At 31.7% G+C, this 14,742-nt stretch overlaps 1 protein-coding gene across 3 annotated transcripts in view; it reads right to left on the reverse strand.

Annotated features, from left to right (window-relative positions):
• Nucleotides 1-2,496: 2,496 nt before the first annotated feature.
• Nucleotides 2,497-14,742, reverse strand: part of LOC145292415 (uncharacterized) — a 101,983-nt gene continuing 89,737 nt past the window's right edge. For all 3 annotated transcript variants that reach the window (XM_080138725.1, XM_080138723.1, XM_080138726.1), the window contains exons 27-30: nt 13,053-13,195; nt 8,932-9,064; nt 5,897-6,013; nt 2,497-3,039 (exon numbers count right to left, since the gene is read on the reverse strand). In XM_080138725.1, coding sequence (XP_079994851.1) covers nt 2,950-3,039; nt 5,897-6,013; nt 8,932-9,064; nt 13,053-13,195 — 483 coding nt within the window. In that variant the 3' untranslated portion in view covers nt 2,497-2,949. The remainder of the gene's footprint in view (nt 3,040-5,896; nt 6,014-8,931; nt 9,065-13,052; nt 13,196-14,742) is intronic.

The following is a 14,742-nucleotide window of genomic DNA, read 5'->3' on the forward strand; positions in this document are numbered from 1 at the left end:
ATGCAATTCACGAATTGGATTCCACAGTCACCAGCGAGTCCATCAGGCGTAATCTATCTGGGACTGTTAGGCATGGTGCAACGTCATCGTCGTCAGCGACAGACTACTGAAGAGAAGAGAAGATATAAATGATAGTCCAAGAAAAGTAACTTTAAAGGTCGTTTTCTGAATGTAATTTTTTTTTTCCTCAAAGATAATTTATATAAATAGAAGAGAATTGGGTTCAGTTAATTTTCTTGTTTTATTATTTAGATAAATTCACGTGCAAATGAAGCAGAAATTATGACCCACCAAGGTATTCTGTTAGTCAAAATTATTCAAACGATTCTAACAAAATCTCTATATTAATAAAATTAACTATTTTTGTGTGTGTTAGTATTTTTCATGCCAATATAACTTTAATTGCATAAAATAAAACAAAATAAAAAAGGAAATTAATTACAAAATTAAATCCACCATAATGTTATTTTTTTCATTAATAAAGGATTGAAAGGCATAATTTGTTAATAGTTGAAAAATAATTTTCCAAACTGGAAAAGAATTTGAAGCATGTAAATTGTAAAGTCATTTCGGTTTTTAAAATTTGTAGTAAATCTTCATCTGAAAGTTTTGGAAGTTATTTTACATGAAATAATTTTATAAATAAAGATTAAAAACATTAAAATTAGTTTCATGAGAATTTAGTCCAATAAATGACCTCCCTGATAAAATTGTTTCAGAGATGCATATATTTGCTGATGACACCACTCTCTCTAACAGGCACAAGGGGAAAACAAATGAACACATATCTAATGAAATGGCAGAAACACTAGAGGATGACCTCAAATCTGTAGTGTAATGGGGACAAAAATGGATGGTTATGTTCAATACTGCCAAGACCAAACTTGTTTCCTTCAATAATTACAAGAAACCTTCTCTACCACCAATAGCAATGGCCAAGAACACATTACCCGAAAGTACTTCCTTTAAACTCCTAGGCCTAACGTTTACAGGGAACATGAACTGGAATAGATACATTGAGAGCATTGCCAAGGCTGCTGCGAAGAAGATGGCCGCCCTCTACCGTGCTAGAAAACTACTTACGCCTGAAAGTATCCTGTACCTCTATAAGGCCACCATTTGCCAATATATGGAGTACTGTTGTCACATTTGGGCTGGTGCATCTGCTACTTGTTTCTCACTTCTTGACAAGAGAGTCACCAACCTGATAGGGCCTGAACTGTCATCTAGGCTTCAGCCTTTGTCCTATCGACGAAATGTTGCGTCCCTCTGCCTGTTTTACAAGTACTTTAATGGTGAATGCTCTGACGAACTACAAACACTTGTACCCCCTCGACATGAATACCCCGACAAACAGCTAAATCCCACCCCTTCACAGTAGAGATCCCTAGATGTAAGAAGGCCTTCTACTCAAGTAGTTTCTCCTCCAGAACTGCTAGACTTTGAAACTTCCTTCCGAGATTCTGCTTTCCCAACTGTACTGACATGCACAAGTTCAAGTGACATCTTGCCACTCATCTCCCTTCATAATATCCCTGCGACTTAATGTCCCCGATAGTAGCCCCCTATTTCAAAGTGGCATTGTGCCTTGTTTGGGTTGAAAATTGAATAAAAAACAATTTTAAATAAATAAATTGATACTGTAATAATTATATTTGGACTTTCACTATCATATTAATATATAAATAATCACTTAGTTAAAAAAAAAAAATAAAAAAAAAAAATAAAAAAAAACTCATGCAACATGAAGGAAATGTTCAAAAATAAAAAAACTCTAAAATTGCATTAAAAAAAAAAAAAAAAAAAAATATTTCTAAGATGTCTGTTCAGTAGACACTTACAGAAGAGTTTCTTTTACCTTACCTGGTGTGAAAATCATTCCAGACAGGTTGAACTGCACCAGCTACCTCCGAATGGAGATGTTTCCAGATAATACTAAATTAAAAAGTAATATCCAGTCACATGAACAAAGTTTTCCCCATTTTCTTCTGTAAAAACTTTCAAAACATTAAAAGAAGATTTGGCAAAAATTTTAACCTGAGCAGAATACAAGAGAAAAAAAAAATAAAAAGGTTTTACGTTGTCTTTCTTGTAAAATATAAAATAGAAATCTTTTCAAGTTAAATTCCATTTAGTTTTACGCATATAAACTTGAGAAAAGTATGCTTGAAATATGATAAAATTATAGTGATTACACAAGATAACTGAATTTGACCTGATGTCATGTGATTTTACTTATTCACATAATGTTGACACATTTGAGGTATGTTTTTCTAAAGTTTACATGCACAATATACTAAATGGATTTTAACTCAAATATTAATAAGATAAGGACTATCAACAAAAATAACATAAAAACCATTTTTAATGCCTGCACAGAATTTTGTTGCATTCTGCTTTGGTCATGATCTTTAACATTTGTCAAGCATTTTTTTTTTATTTCAATTTTCCAAAGAAAAAATTCAATGATTTAAAAAAAAAAAAATAAAAAAAACATTGAAAATTGCTTGATTTTAATGACACAAAAAAGTCAACAATTTACAAATCATTTTTTAATTTTTAATTTTTTTTTTATAGAAGTTTTTTTTTTTTTTTTTTTTTTTAAAGATGTGAATTTTCCACAATTTTTTTTTTTTTTTGTATTAGTTGGCTCAAAATGATGATATTGGGCTAATGGTATGGATGGTGATCACTTGATGGTATGCACATATGTTGATGGAGATGTATGGTTGGTGGTTTGGATGGTATAAACAGTGTTTATGGAAGTCTGAGGTATGGACACATGGCAGTGTCGTGGAGAAAGTTTTATTTTGATGGGAAGTGGGGGCTAGACGAAATGTCAAAATTGTCAGTCGGAATAGAAAGAAATGTTCAACTGTGAAACTGGTGCCATTGGAAGATTTCAAGATGGTGTTTGGGTTGGATAGGGGTGTGGGGAGAAGGAAATGCTTAGAAACTATTATTTGAGGCTTGCTCGGCATATTCCTCCAAGACTTTGTCGATATCATCACCATCAGCTTCAAGATCAACTTTGACATTCTAGGGTAAAAAGAGAAAAAAAATATTAGATGAGCAAAAAAAAGACTTGCATGACAAGTTGTTGAAGACATATGTGAATTTAAAGAAAGGAGTTTTAAATTTCACAAAATTCAAAATGCATCAATCAAATGAAAAACGTTTTTTTTTTTTTAACTCTTATTTATCCCCAAACAAAAAACACTGTTACCAAGACATGAGAATTAAAGCTTAAGCACATAGTCTCAAATTTTAAACCAACATGTTTGTTGAAACATTACAGTTAGGGTGAGGTTGGTTTCGGTTGCTTAAATGCCAAATCCAGTCATTTTAGTAAAAATAGTTTTATGTTTCAAGTTTTTTATATCTTCAAATATTTATTCGTAGAGTTTGCTTATGACGCAATCAGTTCCTGGGGCATGTTTCTGGGTGTGTGTGTTGTGGAGACGTTTCTGAAACAGTTGTTCCATCTTAGCACCGCACCAGCTCCCCGGGGGACAATAAAACCAATGAAATGATAGGCACATCCCCTTGCATCAAGTGGTCTATCTGACCTCGGCTATCAGCTAGCAGGTCTGGGTTATGGGCAGCATTTCCATCATCGTTAATGGCATCCTTCATGACAGCGGCCACTTCTCTGAAAATTGAACACTCCACAAAATAGCGAATAAAGGCATTTTTTTTATAAAAATATAGATTCTTTTATTTTCACACTTGAGGAGCATATTAAAACTGACCTGACGCGTGCATCGCCAACAACTTCAGTTTTTTGTGTAAACAGCTATCAACCTTTGTGAACTGACAGCGTCAACCTTTAAAAATGTGCCCTAACTGAATTTGTGCTTGCACTCCCCCCCCCCCCAATCAGAGCAAGTGCACATCTAATACAGGGTAAGTTTGGCATAAGGGCACAAAATGTGGGGAGCTTGAGGCTCCCCTGAAAGGGTTTCTCACCCATTGTGCCACAGGTTGGTTTGTAGAGTAAAATTGCTTTTTTTTTGTCTTTGCAGAACGCAACTGACTTTTGCAAAGGGATAGAGAAACATCATTGCTTGCTGTAGTTTAGGGTAAAAAGTGGTGCACTTGAGGAAACAGTAACGTTTACTTTTTCAATTATTTTAATGTCTTAAATTGTATCTTGTAAAAATGCTTAATTTTTTGTATCTTGTAAAAAATGCTTAATTTTTGCATTTCTTTATGATTAAAGTGAAAATCCAAATATTGAATTTCATTTGAAACCAGTGTTATCTACTTAATTATCATATCAAAATTAGTAACATATCCAAAAATTAATATTAATAAAAATTGCTTTCGAAACTGAGTTACTTCAGGGTTGCTAGGTTGGGCTTTTCTTTTTTTTTTTTTTAACTTTACGTTAAATTTATATAGATAACTAATCCCCCACTCTGAATTCTGAAAAAAAAATAAATGAAATCTAATTTTGAGAGGGAGTGAGATATAGCTGAGGACACTGATCTATATATTTATCTACAATTATTTTAACATTTTTAAATAAATATTCTTTAAAGTTCTTTGGTATGCTTTAAAAAATATGAAAATGGTAAAATGTATTATTAACATTCCTTAGTGCAAGAAGAAAAAAAAATTTTTTAAATTAAAAAAAATTTTTTTTTAAATAATAATTTTTCCAACTTCATAGGAAATGTCACAAATTATCACAGTAAAGAAAGCAATACGTAAAAAAAAAAAAAAAAAAAAAAAAAAAAACATGTTTGGGAGCTAACATTTAATATAAGCATTTTTATTTTATATAGTACTAGCAGGCTGCTCGGCGTTGCCCAGTCATAAAATATGCATAAATATTATATTTTAATTCATACAGAAACTGAGACATATGCATGCGAGTATTATGTTTTTTTTTCTAAACAGTTCACTCCTTGCAAGTAAAAAAAAAAAAAAAAAAACACACTCAAGCTGAGATCAAAAGCAAAACCTAAAGACAAGGAGTCAAGTACAATAACCATCAGACCAGCTCATCACAATCTTTAAAAAGTGTTTTCAAACCTTGTGAAACAGCTGACAAACAGATAAAAATCTGATGACCCCCAAGTATCAATTTTGACCGCCATAGTAGTCTTTTTTTTTTCCAGATGAAAACAGATTAAAGTTTTTCACATGCCTCAATACCCTATATACGAAATTTCAAGTCTGTAGATTAAAAATTTGTTGAGTATATAGGTTAAGAAGTGTCCTCACACACATTCTAACTTTTAGAGATATACAGATTAATAAAGAACATTTGCCATTTGGCCTTTTCTAGCCGTTTTTCTTCAAAAATTTTGCTTTCATTATTTTTATAGTTTGGCAACCCTGAGTTACTTCCCTTGTTCCAGTTCCAAACCAAATATGGTTTACCATGTGTCACATGTAAAGATATGTTTTATGTAAATAATGCAGTAATATTTAACATTAAAATTAGGTAGATAATATTGCTTTTAATTAAACTTGATATGAAAAGTGAAATAAATATCATTGGTTTTTAAAGAAAATTTATTTTTTCAACTTTTGATTTTTGCTCAAAGCACCTTATTTTTTTAGTCCATGCTAGTTACCCCCCCCCCCAGATTAACAACCTTGTCTCCACAAGAGCCTATTTTTACGAGTTCTAAATTTTTGTGGCCTCTTGTACCACCTTCCCTTTAAAACTTGGTCTTGTGCCCCCTAATAAGATGTCATGGTCTACAGATGAGTTATATGGGCCTTGTTAGAAAACATTGATCCAAGCTAAAATATTTTTAATTATATTTTTACTCATTTTTTATAAATTAAAACACCATTTTGTTGTTTTAGTAAAATTAAATGAAAAAACAAAGCTGAAAAAAAAAAAAAAAATGAAGCAAAAAGTCTTTCAATCACTTACTTTATTCATTCGGTTGAGCAACTGAATCACAAGTTTACGCAGTGCTGTTACCTTTGTTTTGTAGCTTTCGGCTTCTTCGCCTTTAAGAGCTGCCTCTGTTTGGAATTTGCCAACCAACTTAGAAGAAAGAAGAAAAAAAGTGTTTAAAGCAAAAAGGAAAATAAGTTAAAATGGGAGTAAATACTCGTACCTAGAAAGAATACAAAGTTTGTTTTTTTTTATATATATACGTTGAACATTTTTTTAATTTCTTTATACGAGATGCCTTTAATAAGTTTCTAGACTTTTGCATGGGCACTTTTATTGATGGTGCACACATGAAACTCTATTCCCCTTCAAAGTAATCTCCTCCGGCTGCAATGAACTTGTACAGTTCCAACAACTTCTGAAAGGCCCCATGAAAATCCTCTTGTATGAACGTGTTAATGACCCTCGTCACAGCCTCTTTCATCTCCTCAATTGTCTCATAACGATAGCCTCTAAGGTTTTCCTTGAGCTTAGGGAATAACCAAAAGTCACAGACAGCAAGGTCTAAACCATAGGGAGGATGAGGAACTGTCTTGATGCCCATCTTGGTCAAATAGTATTATCTTCTCTGAGCAACCTTCAGTTCCTTACAAATAATTGGGTACAGTTCCCACACTCACATCAAACTGTGCACTGATTGTCTCTATAGATACACAATGGTCCTTATCCATAAAATTCTTTATTTGGTCAATTAACTTTTGCATTCTAACTTCCTTACTCCTTCCACACCTCTCATCATCCCTCACAGACTTCCTGCCTTCTTTGAATCTGGTGTTTGATTCATGCAAGATGGTCCAAAGCAGTCCGAAGCATTCCATACGTTTTTCCAAGTTTGAAACAGAATTTTATTCCATATCGTTCTTCTAAAATGTCCTCACATCTAGATTGCATTTTTAAAATTCACCAACTGTGACAATCAGGCTTTAGTAGGGTGTATTCCAATTCCTGCTGTAGCTGTTCATTTGAACCTGAAACAAAAATTGGTCACTCATCTCATAATTCAAGAGTCTACAATTTTAAATACCTGTACAAAAAAATCTGGAAACTTATTGAAGGCACCTTGTAAATCTAAAAGGAAACAACATGTTGCTTTACAAGTATTGCTGCTGCTGTAACTGAAAACCAACTTCAAATCTTTCCTTATGTCATATGATCAAGTTAACCAATGGGCTTTCTTACACCATATGCAGCTATAGCTAGGCCTAAAGTTCATCACTTATCAATCAGACATAAGTATCTGTTGCATTATATCATTTATCAACACGTAAACTTTAAAGACATCTCCCTCCCAAGTAATCTTTACCACAAAGAGGATAATTTAAAACCATCTCCAAATTCTATCCTAAGTGCTTCTATATTGAAAGAACAAATTGAAATATTGAATTTCAAGTGAAACAAATAGTACCTATGTTATTGTCATACCGCAGATAGTAAAAAATACAAAATTACAAAAGATAAGGTAGAAAAATAATTATTAATGAAAAAAAACAATTTGTGAAACAAAGCAGAATCGCTATTTTATGCTTACTAAAAAAAAAAAAGAGATAAGTTGACAGGGGAGATAATTAAGTCCTATTGCTTATGTCATGTGACGAACATAGTTCAAAATGTCAGACAAATTTTATTCCCCCATATAAACTTTAGCAAAAACTGTTTTTCATTAATAATTATTTTTCTACCTTATCGTTTTCCCTAATGTTCGGATATGTTACTATTTGCGACATGGCAATTACGTAGGTACCATTTGTTTTACTTGAAATTCCAATATTTCAAATTTTGTTTGTTCAATATAGAAGCACCAAAATGGCAGTTGGTATGTCAAGAGGTCTACATACAGTAGTCTGATGTGCCATTTACTTTGCTAACAGTATTGTCACAAAGGATCTAAAGCCACTGCATTGAGAGCAAACTGTATGGTACAACAGAGCATAAATGGTGGTTTCCCTGCCAGTATCATGAATAAAGTTAATGATCATCATTATAAAAAGGAAACTAACATATTTTTACAGTAAAAATTATTTTTTTGTAAAAAATTGTCTTTTTTAAACCAATTAGAATGTTCTTGAAAGAATGCATTTTTTTTTTTTTTTTTTTTTTAATTATTTTAGAGATTATAATCTTTTTTCAGCTCTTAAAATTTAATGGTGGAAACCGAAAATCATTTTATTTTCTTTCCTAAATGAAAATAAAATAAAAACATTACAGAACCAATTGAAATTTTAAATTACTTAATTTTTTTGTTTTAATATTTTGGTACGTGTACAGTTTAATCAAGACATTAAAAAATGAAAATATTGGAAAAAAAAAAAAAAAGGTTATATTATACGTATCTGTTTTGGACTGAAGATCTCTGAAAAAAAATTTCACTTAATTTGAGTTGTTTTTTTGTTTTTTACAACGGAAAACACATTTTTATGAGAGCATGTTGAAGTCAGCCATCTTTGAATTTTTTGAACACGCCACAGGGAGATAACTCCGTTTAAAGCACTGACACTCCCTTCCCACCTTTAATACTAGCTTTTCTTCCTAAAAATCAAACCTTTTTCTCGATATCATAAATTGTTTTTTCGCTGTAAAAAAAACTACTGGATGAAATTAAGCAAATTTTTATTCTGGAGAACTTCATTCCATAACGGATACGTACAATATAAACAATTTTTTTTTAAAGATATTTTCATTTTTTAATGTCATGATTAAACTGTACAAGTACCAATATTTTTTAGACCAACTATTTCTTATAAATTTCAATATTTAATCTATGTTAAACATTTTGTACAATACATATTCCTGCTACTCATCTTTAATTCATAAGCTCCCTCCCCATTCCCAATCATAAGTTGACATAGATGCTGCTCTGCAACAAAGCATGTCTAGACAATGTTTTTATGAGCCAATAATGTTCCCCTCTGAAATGAACGCGAAAGGACTGCATCTGACCATTCACTTCACGTAAGACAACACAGAAGGATGTAACGTTTAAAGGATCTGTCACCTCCCACGATAGTTACCTTTCTAAGTCCTTTCTCGTAATGATCAAAGAAGTCATCGAGGGGGAAGGCAGCCAAATCAGATAATGACATACTCGATACCGATTCCTTATCAATCTTCCAGTTAGGAGGCAAGAAATACCGCAAACAAGTCCTAAAATTACACAAACAAAATATATTAAAATCTTGACTAGAAAACAAGGAATAAAAAAACAAAATATAAAAATAAAAAAAAATATCAAAATGTGCACGGATCATATATTCATAACTTTCTCTTCTGTCAATATCATTTAGTTGTTTTGTTTTTACGGCATATCAACCCTTTTCGGATTATTTAATGTTGAATTGAGTCATTTTGGTAGAAGTTTTTATGCTTCAAGTTCTTTATATCTTCAAAAAAGTTATTCATGATGTTTGGTTTTGCTTTGTTTTTAGCTTTGGCAGAAATTGATTGAAGGAAATTAAAAAAAAATTTTATAAAAAAAGAAAAGATTTTCTGTGTATTTTAGGTCAGGAAGCAAATATCTTTAGACAGCCTGATCTGGTAACACGAAGCTTGATAGCAGAAATCAATACTATAGACCAATATATTGTTAGTTTATAAAATTAATTCATGCGACAGAACAGTTTTGCACCACTTTTGTCTCATTAAAAAGATTACAATCAATATAGAAACTATTAAATTGTGTAAAGTCTTTATTACAATTTTGATCCTAAATCCTAAAATTTAAAGCCTAAACTAAAGGGAATCTTAAGAAATCTTTCATAATTGATGTCGACTGATTATGAATCAAATTTCGTGCAGATCTGAAATATTTTAATTTGGAAGGTTGTTCCTTAACAATCCTTTGAAATGAAACTGAAAATTTTAAATATTTACTAACTGGTATTTATGATTAAAATTTCATAAAAATGTAAAATATCAGAATTTTTGCAAAAGACTTCCAATCTCCTTTGCATAAGATTAAGTTAAACTAAATATAGCTCACATTACCGAAAATTAGTTGTTCCGAAATTCAATATAATAAGTTAATTAGTTTTGTAGTTTACCCCTACTTATGAAACATACAAAGAAACAATTTTATCAATATGAAATGCATGTTTGTTTGTTTGTTTGTTTTGTTTTATAGCATATCAACCACTTTGGGGTCATTTAATGCCGAAACGTTAGTTATGATGTGTTATATATTGGTATGTTCTTCTTAATGTTTTTTTTTTGGGGGGGGGGATCTTTCCTTATATTTTAGTGTATATTTTAATCTCTTTCAGAAAATTGATAATTTTTTGAGGATCAATCTTGTTTAATACTGTTTTTAGATTTTTTTCTTGGTAATACTTTGTTCGGGTTTGTTCAAGGTCAATGCAATTCGTCAGTATATGGTGTACTGTGTAGGGTTCTTGACACGTTATACAGATAGGTGTCTCCTCCCCTTTTAGTAAATGTGAGTGGGTGACATGAGTGTGACCTATTAGCAGTCTGGTCATTACTACCTCTTCCTTTCTTGTTAACTTTTTGGTGTCTCTCGTTCCAATATTTGGTGTTACTTGGAATAATTTATTTTCTGTACATGAGCTCCAGTTTTCTTGCCATTTTCTCTTCAAATATGTGTTTATTTTAGTCTTTAGGTCTATATGGGGGATTTTTCCGCTTATGTGGTTTTGTTGCAGGGTTTCCTTTGTTGCCTTATCTGCTTATTCATTCATATAGATGCCGATATAGCTTGGTATCCAGCAAAAGATAATGTTTTTTTCCCATGGTTATGGCATCTATTTTGTTTAGCACCTTTGTAATAAGTGGATTTATCATTTTTTTTTCTTTTAGTGATATGAATATCGAAAGTGAGTCTGTAAGTACGAGATATTTTTGATGGTCATCGTTGGTTATTATATTTAGTGCCAAATCTAGGGCTGTTGCTTCTGCGCTGAAAATAGAAGATTCGTTTGGGAGGCTTTCCTTTAGTTTTATTTTTTTGTGGATGGCTGCACATCCTACTTTTTCTCCATTTTTTGATTCGTCTCAGTGTAGATTTGTGTGTATTCTTTATATGTATTCTGGATGTTTAGTAATTCTTCATGGAAGATTGATGGGTGGGTTTTCATTTTGGGGTATTTATTTAATTTTAATATCATGTATTTTTGTTATGTTTATTTGGGCTTCTGTGAGGAGGTTTTTTATACGGAGGTTTGATGATATTTTCTTTCCTGTTGAAGAGATGTGTGTATTGTGAATGGAGGGTAAATTGGTATGCCGTATTTGATGGACATGATGCTAGCTTTAGGTAATATTGTACCGCTAACTTCTGTCGTCTTAGTATCAGTGGAGGCTCATGAGCCTCTATGTAAAGGCTTTCTACTGGAGAGGTTCTAAATGCTCCCAAGGCCAATCTTAATCCTTGATGATGGATTGTATTTAGTTCTTTCATGTAGGACTTCCTTGCTGCTCCATAGATGAAGCATCCGTAATCCATTTTAAATCTAATTAGAGTTTGGTATAGTTTCAATAATGTGACTTTGTCTGCACCCCAATCGGTATGTGCTAGGACTTTGGTCAATTGCATTGTCTTTTGGCATTTTGTTTTTAAATATTTTATATGTGGTATGAAAGTCAATTTTTTATCAAATACGATACCTAAATATTCATATTGGTCGATGAGTGGGATGTTCTTGTTGCCCAGTTTCAGGTTGGAGTCGTGGTGGAATTTTCGTAATTTGCAAAAATGGATGCATTTAGTTTTATCCTCTGAGAATGTAAATCAGTTTTCTATAGCCCATTTGTTTATTTTATTCAGACAAAGTTGTAGTTTGCGTTCAGCTGTTTGTATATATTTAGATTGGTAGTATATAAGTAGATCGTCCACATATAGAGCGTTTTCAATTCCTGGGTCTATGTTTTTTATGATATTGTTTATTTTAATGTTGAAGAGGGTGACAGATAGGATACTGCCTTGGGGGGCACCCATTTCTTGATCTTTTTGGACTGAATAAGTGTTGTCCATCCGTACTTGGTTCTATTTGTTAAGAAATTTCTGGTATTCTGCCCCTAAGTCTTAGTTCGTACAGGTCTTTTTGGATTCCGTATTTCCAAGCAGTGTCATACGTCTTTTGCATGTCAAAATAAATTGCTATTAGATGTTCCTTTTTTGCAAATGCTTCTTTTGCGTGTTTCCAGTTTTATTAGGTGGTCGGTGGGGCTTCTATTTTTCATGAAACCCGACTGACTTTCTGTAATCAGATTTTTGCTTTTCAAGTACCAATTGAATGTTTTACACAGGCAACTAGTGAGTGCAATGGGTCGGTAGTTTGTTGGGTTTGTATGATCTTTTTTTGGTTTGGGTATGGGGATTACAATTGCCTGCTTCCAGTTTTTTGGGAGAAATGCATGTGAGATACTTTCCAAGTTCTATTGGTTTTGTCTGTAGTCTGGCATTTTCAAACCTATTTTGGTCAATTTTACATAAAGAAATACTTGTAATGTAATCCAAATAAATCAGATTTGCTATTCTGTGATTATATGGAGTGAGCGAAGACTCCAGAGAATGCGAGGAAATAATTCATCAAAAAGGAAAGGCGATTGGAAGTAGGATGAATAGTCAGCTGGGAGTGGCTGAGAGATCAAGGGTCACTTCCGTTTATCAGTCAATCTGAGAGAAAGATCAGGCATTTAGGATTTCCGGTCGTAAGTTAACATATTTAATAGTTAGAGTTATTAAGAGTCAGTTTGCAGCTGGGAAGGTTCCTGAGTGAGTTCAGTTTCAAGTAAATCGAAGTAGACACAAGAAAGCAGCCAGAGATGATGAGATGAGCTGACGACTTCACCTGAATGACAATGAAGCCTCAATTGTTCTAGTTGATACACTGGAACTTGAATAAGATGTGGATTCTAAAACTTGGGAGTCATTTTCTGTGACGGTCACACACACAGCACAACAGACTTATACATAACCTATCTGAGTTTGCTTACGCTGTTTGTATTCTTATCTAATGCACATGAAAAAAAAAAGCCACGGCATAGATATCGGAATCAGAAGAAAAGAAAACCATGGCAAATGTAAAATATCAAAATTTTTGCAATATTATCTTATAAATAGGACATCAAATAATTTCTTTTTTAAAATCTATAAGACATTGCACCAAATACTAACCGATAACCACTGGCGATTTCATCTGTGATTTGACTGGTTGGTTGCGTTGATGAGGACGGAATTTCCGTGTTCGTATCATGGGATGACATGGAACCAGGTGAAGCAGGTGCGGTAAAGATACACTCATTGGAAAGATTAGTCGGCTACAAAGAAAAGAAAAATTAAATCAAAGACCAAAGAAAAATCAATCAAAAACAAAAATTGCAAAAAGGAAAAACAAAAGTAAAAATACAGTTTTTGTCCAATTGGTAAATTTTAACATCTGTATAAACAAGTGAAGTATGCATGGTCTCCTCATGAGTGCACAGTGAATGAGGCATAAAAAATGACTAAGTTCAGCATTTGATTAAATTAAGAAACAATTTCAGATTGTATAATACTGTAAAGTTAAAGTCCTCTGAAGATATGAGTCATTCATTGAAACTCCATGGAATAAGGAAAAAACTTATATCTTTATAGTCTTTGTCAAATAATAAATTTGTTATAAATTTTTCAATTTATGGAATCTAAATCTCAAATGAAAAATGAGGAAAAAAAGTTATACATAACTTTAGGTAATGGTGTAGATTGACCTTTCTTTGTTTACAGAGCCATTTGACGGAAGTGACGTCAGACATATTTTTATCTACGGATGGCCAAAACCGTATAGAATGAACTTTTTTCTTTTTTTTTTTTTTTTTAATAAGTTTTATTCAAACAGTCTTTATTTGAACTTAATAGACTGTTTTTTTTTTTGTTTTTGTTTTTTTTTTGTATTTATTAACTGTCAAAATTTTGAAATTAAAGTTTTTTTTTTAAAAAAAAAAAGACGAGGTGTTTTTTTCTTTTCAAGATATCTTTTTTTCACCATTTATCACTTTGAAATTTTATTCAACAATGAAATGATAAAAAAAAAACTTTTCGTTAAATATATTTTTAAAAAATTATTATAAAATATCTATAAAGTCTATTTTTTATATCTGTAAAAGTTTGTTGAAAGTTCAAATAAAGTTTATAATTTAATTGAAAAAACAAAAAAAAACACCTCGTCTTAAACTAACTTTAATTTTAAAATTTTGATGTTTGAAAAACAGTCCATAATATATGTCATTATAAAAGCTCTATTTTTGTTTGATAAAAAGAATAAAACCGTTAATAAATACAAAACAAAACAAAAAGCAGTCCATTAAGTTCAAAGAAAGACTGTTTGAATAAAACTTATAAATAAAAAGGTTCATTCTATACGGTTTTGGCCATCCGTAGATAAAAATATGTCGGATGTCACTTCCGTCAAATGGCTTTCTAAACAAAGGAAGGCCAATCTACACCATTACCTAACTTTATTATATCATCAGAACAATAAGGAAACGTAAAGGGGAAATTTAAGAAAAAAAAGAACCATTTTGAAGTTAAATGCACCAGAAGAAGAGAAGGGACAGAATTATACAAAATGCAAATATAGATAAAAACTGGTTAAATAACATTTAAATATGAGATGAGTATGAAGTAATAGAATACTATGGTAAAAAATAATCAAGAAATATTAAAAGTAAGTAAAACATCAGTAAATCAGAAGGGTAGTATATAGGTATAGGTATTGGTAAAAAAACAAAAGATTTGGGTGACTATGAAATAAAGGTGATCATTAAAGAAGAGTAAATAAAAAAAAAGATAGATGAGCAAGTGGAGAAAGAAGGAAAGGTGATAGAAA

Source organism: Euprymna scolopes, chromosome 2 (genome assembly GCF_053919585.1).
Source record: "Euprymna scolopes isolate OS-2025 chromosome 2, ASM5391958v1, whole genome shotgun sequence".
In the NCBI taxonomy this organism is placed as follows: domain Eukaryota; kingdom Metazoa; phylum Mollusca; class Cephalopoda; order Sepiida; family Sepiolidae; genus Euprymna; species Euprymna scolopes.